Consider the following 13623-nt stretch of genomic DNA (forward strand, 5'->3'; position numbering starts at 1 on the left):
GTTTCCATGATTTATCCTGCTGTAAATCTCTCATCAGGCAGGATCTGGCTTTGTATCCCGCAGGCGCCCGTCTTGGTGCCGGCCACCTAAACGTTGCTCTGCAAATAGATGCTGCATAAATGAATGCATCACCTGGGTTGAGATTCTGCCACATCATATCAGGGACTCTGGTCTCTGGTTTCCAGGATGTGCCATTTGAAAAGGAGCTATTAATGTTGGGAAAAGCTTGCTCCTAGACTTTTAACTTGCCTGTAGTGATTTTCAACTTCAGAGATTTTGCTGAGCATTTCAAACATTTTCTTAGACTCTGGGCTTACAAGTTTGTTCGCTGAACCATCATGTGAACCTCTACCCTCTCAACCTGAATAAACAGATGGAGGTAGAATCTGAGACCAAATACAGCTGCTGCTCTCTCCTCCCCCACCCACTGGCCCAGGGTCTTATCCAGAGCATCCCCAAGATTCCAGGTCCACTTTATAAACACCTGCAGGGGTGGAATCTGACACCTGGTGAAGCTGGACTTACCTCTCTCATCATATGGGTGTGGCCCTGTGAAAACCCACCTGCAGCTGGCTCATCAGGCAGGCTTACGTCCCCTTGGTCCTTCCTGTTCCGATTCCTCTTCTATCTTGATGTGAATCAGAAAGTTGACATTCCCAGAGCAATTACCAGAGGCAGTGACCAGAAATCCCCCTTGCCTGACCAGTTGTATGAAATGGCCTAGTCCTTGAAGAGGACTGGCTTTTTCTGGAAAGTGTGTTGCTTTCCTCCAGACTGGCCTCCTCACTCCACACAGATGGGTCCCTGTGTGCTCTCTGTGGGTTGGCAGTCCCCTGCTGTGTCCTCTGCCCAGAGGGCAAAGCCAAACAGCACAGGCACCAGGAAACCTCACATTTTCCCTCTGGAGAGGCTGCAGCTTGCCTCCAGTATGAAGACTTGATGCTGGCATCAAATTGCTTCCCAGCGGAACCCCATTCCCTCTGGTCCACATCCCCCCCCACTTTGCCTCGTGGCGCTCCTGGGGCAGCTGTGCTGAGGGTCGTTCTCACTCCTAGGTGACCCTGCATTCTGGGAACCTGAACCCTGCCAAACCTTTCTAGGTGTGAACTCCTGATGCAAGGGTTAAGCTGCTCAAGAAACAAAATACCAAAAAGGTGTTCATTTTGGACACATTGTATAATTGTGCAGTTCAGAATTCTTGGACAGATAAACCATTACTCAACTGAAGGGAATAAGGAATTCCTTGTACAGTTATGATGACAGGTGTGTGTGTGGGGGGGGGGGAGAGAAAGAGAGAAGAGAGAGGGGGATGGGGATGCTTCAGAAAAGAGAAAACACAAAAGGGAGGAAGAGAATAAAAGAGGGGTCGAAGTAGAAGAAAGCTTATATTCTTCATGATCTTCCACAGGTATGAACATCCAAGTTTTATTACTGCCGTAGTGAGAAAGGGCGCGCACACATACAGATGTATAAAGGAAAACAGAGTAAGTTGTGCACAGCTCATCACAAGCACGGCAAGCCTGTTGCGTGATGCCCGGTGTCCGTCCGTGGTGCCCCTCCAGGAGCCCCGAAGCCCCTCTCAGGCCGCGGCTGCTCCCGCGGTGGGTCGGGCCACCCTCGCCTCCCCAGCCCGCGAGCCCCGCGGTTGCCGCCCTGCGGGGTGCGCCTGGCACGGGGCTGGAGGGCGGGCTGCACACGCGGGGGCGGGCGGGGTGCGGCCCGTGGCTCCGGCACCAGCTCCCGCGGTGACGGTGCGCGGCACACGGTGCGCGATGGACGCGGACGAGGAGGACTGTGTGGCCGCCTGGTGGGACATGGTCGTGAGGAACGTGCGGTGAGTGCGCGCCGCCCGCGGCCCTGCGTCCTGACCTGTCCACCTCGGGGGCGCAGGGACAGCTCGGGCTGCTCAGGGGTGGGCCCAGGGCGAGGGCAAGGGGGGAGCAAGCCCAGAGCGGTGACGGGGAGCATCGGCGCCTCAGGACTGGAGGACAGGCGCCGTGACTCCTGGGGCGGACGGAGGGCGCCCTTCAGATGCTCCAGAGCCGTGTGAGCCCCAGGGCTCTTGGATGACACCTTATCCTCAGCCCAGACCCTACCCTGGTCGGGGAGATTCCTGGGTTTGATTCCTTAGAACTTATATCCCTTTGGGGCTTCTGAAATAGAGATTCCAGAAAGATGGTTCAGGTTGCCATCTCTTGCCTGCCTTGACTAATGCAGGGTGGACTTAAAAATAATAATAGATAAATTAATAATCTATGTTGTGCCCTGGCCGGTTTGGCTCAGCGGTTAGAGCGTTGGCCTGCGGTCCTGAAGAGACCCGGGTTCGGTTCCCGCTAAGGGCACGTACCTCGGTTGCAGTTTGTCCCCGGCTCTGGTTGGGTTGTGTGGGTGGCAGCCACTCGATGTGTTTCTCTCACGTCGATGTTTCTCTCTCTCTCTCTGTTCCTCTCTCTCCCTCCCACTCTACCTGAACAAAAAATGGTAAAATGTCCTCGGGTGAGGATAAAAAAAAAAAAAAAATCTATGTTGTAGTCATGGATGGCATCATCTTAGGTCAAGGGCTTCTATGGTGGATGGAAATAGAGGGAAAGCCAGCTGGCTCCCTGAGTGTGAACTGTCTGGCATGTATTTAATTTTATTTTCTTTATTGATTTTAGAGAGAGGTAGAGAGAGACAGAAACATCGATGAGAGAGAATATTGATTGGCCGCCTCCTGCATGTCCCCCACTGGGGATTGGGCCCACAACCTGGGCATGTGCCCTGGCCAGGAATCGAACTGGTGACCTCTTGGTGCATGGGGCTACGCTCAACCCCCGAGCCACACCTACCAGGCTGTCTGGCATGTGTTTATCTTTTTTTTTTTTTTATCCTCACCCAAGGACATTTTTTGCATTCATCTTCAGATAGAGTGGAAGGGAGAGAGGGAGGAAAAGAGAGAGAAATATCTATGTGAGAGAGACACACCGACCGGCCCCCATCCACATGACCCCAAGCGGGGCTGGGGACAAACCGCAACTGAGGTACGTGCCCTTAGCGGGAACCAAACCCCGGTCTCTCTGGACTGCGGGCCGACACTCCAACCACTGAGCCACACCTGCCAGGCTCTCTGGCATGTGTTTAAAGAACAAACACCCCTCCACAATGCTGAAGATGAATAGTACATCGAAACCATAATCTGGCGCCACCTGTGCTAAGTTTTGACATCCTTTAAATCTGAAATGTCTATGTCGATGCATTTTTATTTTCTTTGCCACCTTGAATCCTTGGCTTAAACAGTAATCTTAAACTACCCGAATCCCCCAGCAAAGTATTACCAGTTTAGTCTGCATTGCAGCCAGGTGTTGGTTGGAGATCCTGGGCCCAGGAACTTGGGTATCTTGTTTTGTTTTGTTGGTATTGGAAGGTATTGGCATTTTTATTTATCTCTGTTTTTGTTTAATTTTTGCTCATTACGAAATATCCAAGACTCACATCCAGACAAAGGAGACTTCACTTTGGAATGACTGAGTGGGGAAGACAAACACTGATCTTCTGTCTTCTATTCCTTGTGTAGCTCAGGGCAGGGGGCAGAGAGCAGCTGTCCCTGGCCCAGCAGTGCAGGCTGCAGGCCCACGTGCCCCTGCGGTGTTGGATCTGAACACCAGTCAGAATACCCTGACTGACAGCGCTTTTCAAATTTCACGTTCACAGGCCTTGCCTCCCTGACATGGCCAGTTGTTCTGGGAAAGATGGCGTTGACTGACTCTCCTTTGTGCTTTCTGTAGAGCTGATGGCTGGTTAGTTAACATTGATGTGTCAGAGAATCAAAGCTGCAGTTCATGCTTTTAGAGAACAAGTCACTTTGCTGATAATGGAATGGGAGATGGGGAGTTGGGGACCCTCTACTACTTGCCTTACTACTTACTAAAAATGAAGTCTCAAGAGATGCTTCCAGAAGGAATAAAATACTAGCAGTGCATTCCTTTGTCCAAGCAGAAAATCACAGATCTAATTTAACATGTGTTGAAGCTGAGTTCCAGACCAATACATAGCATCCCTTTTGTCTCTTGGACCCAGGTGAGTGTAGGTCAGCATACACCACAGAGGGCTTGCTGTGCGCCTTTTCCTTCAGTTTCCTCCTGTCGCTCAACACATCTTTATGGAGCTCAGCCCTGGACTGGACAGACTGGGGTATCAAAGAAGCATTATATGCAATGTGGTTCTTATTGCCTTGGGCCCGGCATAGAGTTGAGAAGACGGGGATAATGATGAGAAAACAATCAGATGACACCTAAGGGTCAAACTGAGGCCCTGATTATAATTAGTGGGAAGGATGAAAAGAGAAGGTCACCATGGGAAGATCTGTCCAGAGAGGCTTTGACAGAGAAGAGACCCTTGCGTGGATGTGAAGGGAGGGAGATTTGGTTGGGAGTAAAGAAGAAAGGAGGACGCAGATGTGACTTGCTGCTTGGTGACTGTTGGGTGAACGAATGGGCACAGATGGTGGATGTGCAGCCTGTCTTAATGTTTGGAATCGTCTCGCCAAACGTGGTTAGATTTGGATGTCCCAAAGCTGGTTTGCAGACACCTCTGAGCTAGAAGCATGAATGATTTGCCTTGTAGCAGCTCAGGCTCCACCAGGTTTCTCCAGTAAGAATCTTCTGGTTAGGTCCTGTGTCCCTGTGGGATGCTGCGCAGTTACAGCCACATCTGATCAAAGGGCAGGCGAAGGAACACCAGAGCATCGAGGCGGCTGTCTGATGTGGCTGGTCATTAGCAGGGAGCCTGCATCCTCTGCTCAAATAAGGCCTATTCTCCACTGGTGACTTTTGATCCCCTACTGATCGAGGGGAAGTCAAAGTGACAATCCGCTAGTTAAAAGAAGCCGCTGTGCATGCTCCAAAGGGTCCAGTCACTCTGTTCTCTTCTCACAGAAGTGCCTTGAGCTATTTCGGAGAAGGGTCCTGTATGAATTATTCTTTAAAAACAGGAACCTATTTCTTTCCACTGCCTCTGCCTCCCAAGCACCCTGCTACTTTCAAAAGATACCTTTGCAGGAGCCTAACAGGCGGGGTAGCCTCAGTTCAGAGAGTCAGGAGAATGAAAGCCGGGGCCGGCCAACTGGAAGGAAGCATACGGATTTAGATTGTGTTCACTTCTGCCCATTTTGGCTTGATCTGTGGCTCAAAGTGGCTACTCTGGGTTTTGATGTCTTGTCTCTAAAATCAGAACAACAGTGCCCTCTCCTTCCTACCACCTTCATGGAGGCTGTCTTAAGGTATTATGCAACGGTCATTTTTATTTCTTTCTTGCCGATTTCAGGAGTAGGCAGTTGCCCATGTCTGATGTATTTGAAGAGCTATTCATTACCCTTAGCCCACCGATCTTTTCCACTCCCTGCAGAATTGCTGGAAATTCATCAGAGATTCACGATCTTCTTCCTTCATGCCTCTTCCAAACTTAAAAGTGCTCTGACTTTAAAGTTATGAATACTTGAGGGAAATTTTTTTTAGAGGTCTTTCTTTGGTACTTTGGTATCAGAAGTTTGCTGTGATTTTAAGAGCAGGAAGTGAGGAGACAGTGGGAGGAGGAAGGGAGTGGACAAGGGTCCAGACAGGGAGAAGGGGGTCCTGAAACAGACTTCTCTAAGCGCTGAGTTTTGCCAGAGTTCAGCCTTGTCTCTGGGGTTCATTTCTGTCTTGCCTGGGCAGCAAGATGAACTCGCCAGGATTATGACAGCTCCCTGGAGACCATCTCAGAACTCTGAGGTCAGACAGACCTGGATACATGTGGCTTTGCCATTCACTGGTTGTGTGACATTGGGAAGATGACTTAACCTGTCAGTCTTCTCATTTGCAAAGTACAGGTATTAACAGTTACCTTCTTTTTTTTTTATCCTCACCCGAGGACATTTTTCCATTTTTTGTTCAGATAGAGTGGGAGGGAGAGAGAGGAAGAGAGAGAGAGAGAAACATTGACGTGAAAGGGACACATCGAATGGCTGCCACCCACACGACCAACCAGGGCTGGGGACAAAGTGCAACTGAGGTACGCGCCCTTAACGGGAACGGAACCCGGGTCTCTCTGGACCGCAGGCCAATGCTCTAACCGCTGAGCCAAACTGGCCAGGGCCTTTTTAAAAAATTTTTATCCTCACCCGAGGACATTTTTGCATTTATCTTCAAATAGAGTGGAAGGAAGAGAGCGAGAGAAAAACATCGATGTGAGAGAAACACATCGAGTGGCTGCCACCCACACAACCCCAACCGGGGCCGGGGACAAACTGCAACTGAGATACGTGCCCTTAGCGGGAACTGAACCTGGGACTCTCTGATCCATGTGGGCTGACGCTTCAACCACTGAGCCAAACCGGCCAGGGCTTAACAGTTACCTTCTAAACTGCCTCTGTTCTAGCAGAGGAATCAAGGCAGGGAAAACAATGAATCAAACATGCTTTTCAGCCCCCAGCCTCACCAGTTGATTACATGGAGCGGTCTTTACATTGACCGCTCACAACAGGGAAAGGGATTGATTTAATAGATGATGTGGACAAAAACTGGAAGCAGGAGGTGTTGACACTGGCCACCTGTATGCTTCACTTCTCAAAGGTAAGAGACATCCAACCCTCATGAGAGAGGTGGCTAGAGACAGAGTGGCATTAGCGACCCCTCATGGTGGACAGATCATAACGTGTCTGCTGATGGCTCCCAGTGGCTTGTGTTACAGGCAACAGTAGGATAAACAACATGTGCACAACCCCACTCTACGCCCCCTGACTGGCCCCAGCCCTGCTGTAGCCAACCTCCAGGTCCTGTCTCACTCCCCACCCTGCTCCTCATGGTCCTTCTCACCAGGGGTGTCCCAGCAGCAGTGGGGGGGTTTCTCTTATTGGCTCATTTCTTTCTGAGACCGAGTCAGAAGAGTGGTGATCTGATGATTATTTGCATAACACTTTAGACTAATAATAATAGCACTGAATTATGATATAATTAAACCCTGTGGCAGCTGTTACGTTGAATCCCTGATGACATCGGGGCCCTTCCGTGGGGCTACGGTGAGGGAACAAGCCTGGCTCTGGTGCACGTGTTCCCTCCCCTCCTGTCCTGTCCCCGCGGGGCTTTGCCAGCAGCTGGCTGGGGCTCTGCCCTGGTGCTTTCCTCACCTGTGTCTCCCTTGCTGCCTGCCCAGTCTTGATCTGCCCTAATTACATATAGTTCTGAGGATACTTAAATGCCAAGAAACCTGTCATTCCCTGGGTTCGTTTCTGAAATTTGATTTGGACCGTAAGAGGCGAAAACAAACCGAGACGAAGCCTGGACTGATTTTGCATGCATGCTTGTCTCTCCACATGGTGCAGGTGTGTCCCACAACGCTGTGACACCCTCAGAAGGAAAATCGCCGCGCAGTACAACAGCTTCACTAGTAAATCGTTAATGGAACACATTTTCCCTCCTCTGATGGACATGCTAATTTACTTCAATTTTTGTAAGTATCTACCCTTCATGAATTTGCCTATATATTTCCCTCAGATAAAGGAACTCGCTGCCCTTAAAGTAGTGGCACAACGAAAAAGACATACCGGTTATAAAATTGTGGCTGGAGAGAAACGGTCTGAAGTCAATGTACCTTTGGCTCTGGGGTCTAGCATGAGTCCCTGCAGTCTGTTGGAGATAGAAAAACATGGCCTTGTGGGTAGGGTTCCAATGCAGGAGTTCTGTCTTCAAATCAGCTGTTCATCGGGGTATTTTACTGTCTCTTGTGAAATCATGGAAGAGAAAAAACAAAAAAATAAAACAATAAGTAGAAAATATGAAATAAGGTGGTTGAAATATATATAAATATAAAAGAAATACAGAGTATTTAAGCTCATCAATCAAAATTGATTGGATTAAGAGAACAAGTTCCAAGAATATATAATCTTAAAAAAAAATTTTTTTTTCTTTATTGATTTTAGAGAGAGAGGAAGGGAGAGGGAGAGTGAGACGGAAACATCAATGAGCGAGAACACTGACTGGCTGCCTCCTGCATGCCTCCCCCCGGAGATCGGGCCCACAACCTGGGCATGTGCCCCGACCAGGAATCGAACTGGCCACCTCTTGGTGTGTGGGTCAACGCTCAGCTCCTGAGCCACACCGGCCGGGCTGTAATCTTCATCAGACACACTTAAAACAAAAGACACAGAAAAAGAGAAGAATGAAAAAAGATAGATGAGCCCATCATAGGTCAAAATAAAGCTGGGGTGAGTGGATTAATAACTGACAAAATAGAATTTACGGTAACAAAATACCATATTTCTAATACTATATATACAGGTATAAGGGAACTTAGAGCACGGAAATATAACTATCATGAACACATATGTACTTAAAATGACACATCATTTACCAAAAGATAAAATACTTGGCTAAGCATTTAGTGTAGCTTGCAACTGAGAAACATGTTAACCACGAGGCTAATTACTGTTTTTGATTGTGATTAAAAACCTGGAATTTGATTCTGGGAGTTGATAATGATTTCTACATTCCAGTCAAAGCGCCATTCCTCGTGGATTTAAAGAGACCGGAGTTAAAGTTGCCTCACACCGTGAACTTTTATATCAAAGTCGAACCCGGGGTGATTCTGGGAATCTGGTGAGTGCGCTGATGGGACGCTGGGTGCCCATGGACTTGATCTCGTGTCCCAGGGCAAGGCTGAGCGGCGTGTGTTCGTCCCCTGCGGAGAAGTGGGTGTGCCTTGGGAGCTCCAGGAAGCTCTTCCATACCCCTTCCCTTTGTATTGACATTTGACCTGCTTCAAAGAGCTTTTTAGGAACTTTGCTTTGGAGTCAAGAGTGAGGACTTTTAGGTGTTGCACTGTGCCTCGGGTCTTTCATCAGGCCTGAAGGTCCTTCTCCAGACTCATCACACACCACCCTTTCCACTCACCTCAGGCCCACTGGCCTCTGCATACCAAGCCACACTCTCAGTCTGCAGCGATTCTTCTCTCTCTGTTCCTTCTGTCCTCCCCTTCTGCCCAGCTAACTGCCGACCCATCTTTTGGGTTTCAGACTGGTAATGTTCCGGGAAGCCCCTCCTCATCCCCACCTTAGGCCTGTGTTAGTGGCAACCTGTGCTTGTCTTTGATGGTATTTATTCCACTGTAATCCTATACATGTGTGTGCGATTATTTGGTTAGTGTTTTGTCTTCCTTGCAAGACTATGTCTTTCATAGGTGACTTTGTTGGTGGGTTTTCATTGCTTAGCACAGTGCTTGGCACAGAGAAGGCACTCAGAAATGTTTGCCGAATGAAGTCATGAGTATTCTGTTGTCCTTTTTACTATGCTAATCTCAATAGCTTCTTCTGTTTGGTTCAACTACTTGTTCTTGGCTGCCAATTTTCCGGTGCTGTTTTACAGTTCATCTCCCCGAGTTTAAACATGTGATCATAGAATGTTTAGGAACTAATGCAATTCACATAGCTTCTTCCTAAACTGCAGGGTGTAGTTCAGCTAAGAATGTTGGAATCGGAAAATCTTTTCATTTTTTCCTCTTACCCCTCGGTCCGTGGTATGATGGGCCAGCTGTCTGGGCGGCTTGTCTAGCTGGCCATGGAGCTTGTCTCCTCAGCACAGAGGCCCTGGGGTTTGACGCCGGCCTTTCTGTCTCAAACGACTAGGAGACTGAAGACTTATCATCATGTGGCCAGGTCACCTTATGAAATGTCATATGGCAGTGTTTATATTTTCAAGGTTTATTCATGGGTTTAACAAGGTGGAGGAACTGAAGCTCAGACAGGTGTTTAAAACCATGACATCACTGTGTTTCTTGAGTAGAATAGCTTAGTTTCATGTTAACATTCTTTTCTCTCACCTAAACAGATTTCCCTTTACATTTTTGCAATCTGTCTATTCAGCCAAACTAATAGCACGTGGCAAATATCTGTTATCTTTGACTTGTTTCTACTCAGAGGACTGCATTTTGCTGCATTGCACCTAAGAACTGCAGAGTTAGAAGATTATTAGGTGTGGGAGTCAAAAGAACTAAAACAGTAAAAAGGGGGTGTCTCAGTGCATGGGGAAGATGAGGCAGAGCTATAGTGGTTTTCATTATAGGATGCTTTTAATGTTTACCATGTGTATATACTACTTAGTAAACATGTATGTACATGTATATAAAATATATTTATATAAACATTATCTGTGTACCTATGTATCTATCTGACTGAGATAAGCCACGTTTCCAACTTTGGCCAGGATAGAGAATTCTTCTGTCTGTTCATGTTGGTTAAAAACTTACCTTACTCTTTAGGCACACAGTTCCCAGCTGCCGGGGGGAAGATGCCAAGGGGAAGGACCGTTGCTGGTATGAAGCAGCCCTTCACGATGGCAACCCAATTATTGTTTACCTTCACGGCAGTGCAGAGCACAGGTCAGTGCCTTTGCTGGACTATTTCACGTATTCTTTTCCTTTGTTGAAATTTGACGGTGTTCTAGCGGTAGGCTTCTCTTTTAAAAATCCATATATTCTACATGTAGAATAATGCGGATCCTTCCCGGAGAGGAACACTAACTTCCAAAATTTAGACACTGGTTTCCAGGAAGCAGTGGTTCCTTTGCACCCTGGGAGTGTCTGGAATAACGACGGAACCATGGATGACTGGAAAGGGAATAGGCATGAGCTATGGGGACAGGAAGAGCAATTTCCATATCGATGGTCTTTTCACAGAAAGACATGAAGATTCTTTTATTTAGCATGAGCCCTTTTAATCAGTGGCATGGACTTCCTATGAGAGATCACCTGGAATTCCGACCGTGGGTACTGCAGACCTGACCCATTCTAGCCTAGAATACTAATGCCTCAGCTTACACTCAGTGGTCCCAGCCTTGCTTTGTAACAAAGGACGCCTCCCAGAAGTCTGGTCTCCTTTGACGCGCTGCCAGAGCCTTCAGTGGGCCTGTAATTACGGTGGAGGGTGATGATTATCAGCTCTGACTGGGCCTCTTCAGGTTGGGGGAGGGGCAGTGTGCCTCACAGACCCACAGACCTGGCTTGTCTCTGGAGGGACACTTCAGACCAAGTGACAAGATCTGGAATCTGCCTCTGGGCTCCCTTGCTGATGTCTCTTTTTCTCACTGTCTTTTTCCATCGGATGATGGCTTTCTCAAGACTTGCCTTTGCTCAAGGGGCTTTCTCCTGGGGTCCACTTTAGAGTCACATGTACAGGGGTCCACTTTAGAGTCACGTGTACAGAGATTGCCCGTGAATGGGACATTTTCAGCGTTGTTTGATGTTGTTCTGATAGTGCGGCACAGTGTTACGATGTGCTTAGTTAAAGGATCGTGCGGATTACACATTCACGCCTGCCCCGCTGTGCGAACCTGCCATTGCCCTTAGTTTCTGTAGATTTCCCGGCGCTGGGGTCAGCCCCCGCTTCCTCCTGGCCCCGGCCCATGAGCCTCAGCTGGCTCTCCGGAGCACTGAGCTGAAATGGGGCCAGATGCAGGTAACTGGGTTCCTTGTTAGAAACAGCGGTCCCAGACTTGGGACTCCTGACAGCCTGAGAGGGGCCATGACCTCCTCACCAAAACTGTACATAAAATCTGAGTATAAATACACTTTTTTTTCCCCCTTGGGAAATGGGTCCATAGCTTAACCATATGTGCAAAGGGCTCCATGACCCACTTATGTTTAAGACACTTGGCCCTAAAACAAAATGTTAAAGAATTCTCTGCCTTTTGAATCATCGTTGTCCCTCTTTCATTGGTGTAATTAATGGAGCAATATGGTTGTTTTGGGAAAAAATGTCTCTTGTACTTCCAGGCCTGTGAGTCCCTCTCCTTGACCTCAGATTGCACTTGGTGGCAGAGTAGACGGGGTCCAGGCAGACCTTAGTGTAGGGAACATGACTATATCATCCTTTGCTCTAAAAAACCACTTTCTGGAACTTATTTTCCTTTAGCTTCAAAAGAGTATTCTTAGGCCCTGGCCAGTTTGGCTCAGTGTTAGAGCAATGGCCCTCGGACTGAAGGGTCTCAGATTCGATTTCTGGTCAAGGGCACCTACTAGGGTTGCAGGTTTGATCCCCAGCCACAGTCAGGGTCCTGTGGGAGTCAACCAATCAGTGTGTCTCTCTCACATCGATGTTTCTCTCTCCCTTTCTCTCTCCCTCCCTCCTTACCTCCCTTCTACTCTATCTAAAAAAATCAATGGAAAAATATCCTCAGGTGAGGATTAAAAAAAGAAGTATTCTTAGAAATGACGTTTTGCTGTGTAGAGGTGTAAGGAGATGGGTGCAGATGCTTATTCATCAAGTGCTGTGACGAGAAGCAGAGACCCAGGGCCGGCAGTCAGAGGAACCCAGCCGCAGCAGGGGGCTGTCAGTCACCCGCCCGGACACATCCACTTCTAACCCAAAAAGAAAGGTGTGGGATCAGATGCCAGCAGCATGATGGTGACTTTTATCGAATTTGTCATCCCAATTCCTGAATCTTGCTCTTTTTTTTTTTTTTTTTTAACCTTTTCTACAGGGCAGCTCCTCACAGGATTAATCTAGTACAGGTATGTCGGAGGGGCCGTACCTATGTCTCCGTGTCTTCTGTTCTGGGCTGCGGCCATGAGCTCTTCCTCAGCCCTCGGCAGGGTTATCTACTGAGAGCTCCCCAGAGTCGGGTGGTGTCTGGGGCCCAAGTCCTAAGAGTAGACTTTTCTTCCTGCCTTGACCATGGGGGAATCAAAATAGATGTGACTATCTCGGAGTCCCAAGACACTTTCATTAGTCCATTGCCTTCATTAGCAGATGGAGTGGAAGACAGGTTTATTTGCCTTTTCTTTTTTTTTTAATCCTCACTGAGGACATTTATTTTTGCTTTTATCTTCAGATAGAGCGGGAGGGAGAGAAGGGGGAAGAGAGAGAGAGAGAAACATCAATGTGAGAGCGACACATTGACTGGCTGCCACCCACACGACCCCAACCAGGATCAGGGACAAACCGCAACCGAGGGACGTGCCCTCAGCGGGAACCGAACCCGGGTCTCTCTGGTCCGCGGGTTGACGCTCTAACCGCTGAGCAACTGGCCAGGGCTCATTTGCCTTTTCTGAGGGTTGGGGGTGGGGTGGGGTGAGGTGGGCGTTGAGAGAATATATTAAGTGCAAAAGTCACTCCTACAAGAAACAACGTTATTTGTGAAGTAGGATAAAGACAGAATGTCTGTTTTTAAAGGTCATTCAGGCCGTGGTTTTGGCTCCACACGGGGTTTGCAGGGTGGGATGGCAGCCGCCCTTGGCTGTGCTGGAACCTGCTCATGACTTCAGCCTGCGGGGCAGCCCCTGCATTCCCAGACGTGGGGAGCCGGCAGGCTTTCCAGGCGCGGCCCCGCCTTCTGACGCCCAGCTGTGCCCAGCTGCTCAGGCAGTGATCTGCTTATCCTCTGCGGTGCTCCAGCTGGGTCATTTTTGGTGCAGGTGACCAGGTAGCTTGTCCAGTTACTGACCACAGGACCAAATCTCTCCTCTCACGTGCCAGCTCCCACCCCGGCTCTTTCCTGACCTGACAGTGTTAGTGGGGCCTGGAACCCTGCCAGGCCTGGAATCCCCAGCTCCTTCCTCCTGCCCCCTCTGTCCAGACAGGGAGCGCCTCTCCCTCACTCCTCGGGCTGACTCTGGTGA

The 13623-nt window shown here is 48.8% G+C and overlaps 1 protein-coding gene across 1 annotated transcript in view; it reads left to right on the forward strand.

Moving 5' to 3' along the window:
• Window positions 1–1762: 1762 nt before the first annotated feature.
• ABHD12B (abhydrolase domain containing 12B) overlaps window positions 1763–13623 on the forward strand; it is a 30808-nt gene continuing 18947 nt past the window's right edge. Inside the window, exons 1-5 of the mRNA XM_036259388.1 lie at window positions 1763–1834; window positions 7337–7464; window positions 8507–8609; window positions 10267–10386; window positions 12486–12516. Coding sequence (XP_036115281.1) covers window positions 1773–1834; window positions 7337–7464; window positions 8507–8609; window positions 10267–10386; window positions 12486–12516 — 444 coding nt within the window. The 5' untranslated portion in view covers window positions 1763–1772. The remainder of the gene's footprint in view (window positions 1835–7336; window positions 7465–8506; window positions 8610–10266; window positions 10387–12485; window positions 12517–13623) is intronic.

This window comes from Molossus molossus, unplaced genomic scaffold (assembly GCF_014108415.1).
Source record: "Molossus molossus isolate mMolMol1 unplaced genomic scaffold, mMolMol1.p scaffold_m16_p_1, whole genome shotgun sequence".
In the NCBI taxonomy this organism is placed as follows: domain Eukaryota; kingdom Metazoa; phylum Chordata; class Mammalia; order Chiroptera; family Molossidae; genus Molossus; species Molossus molossus.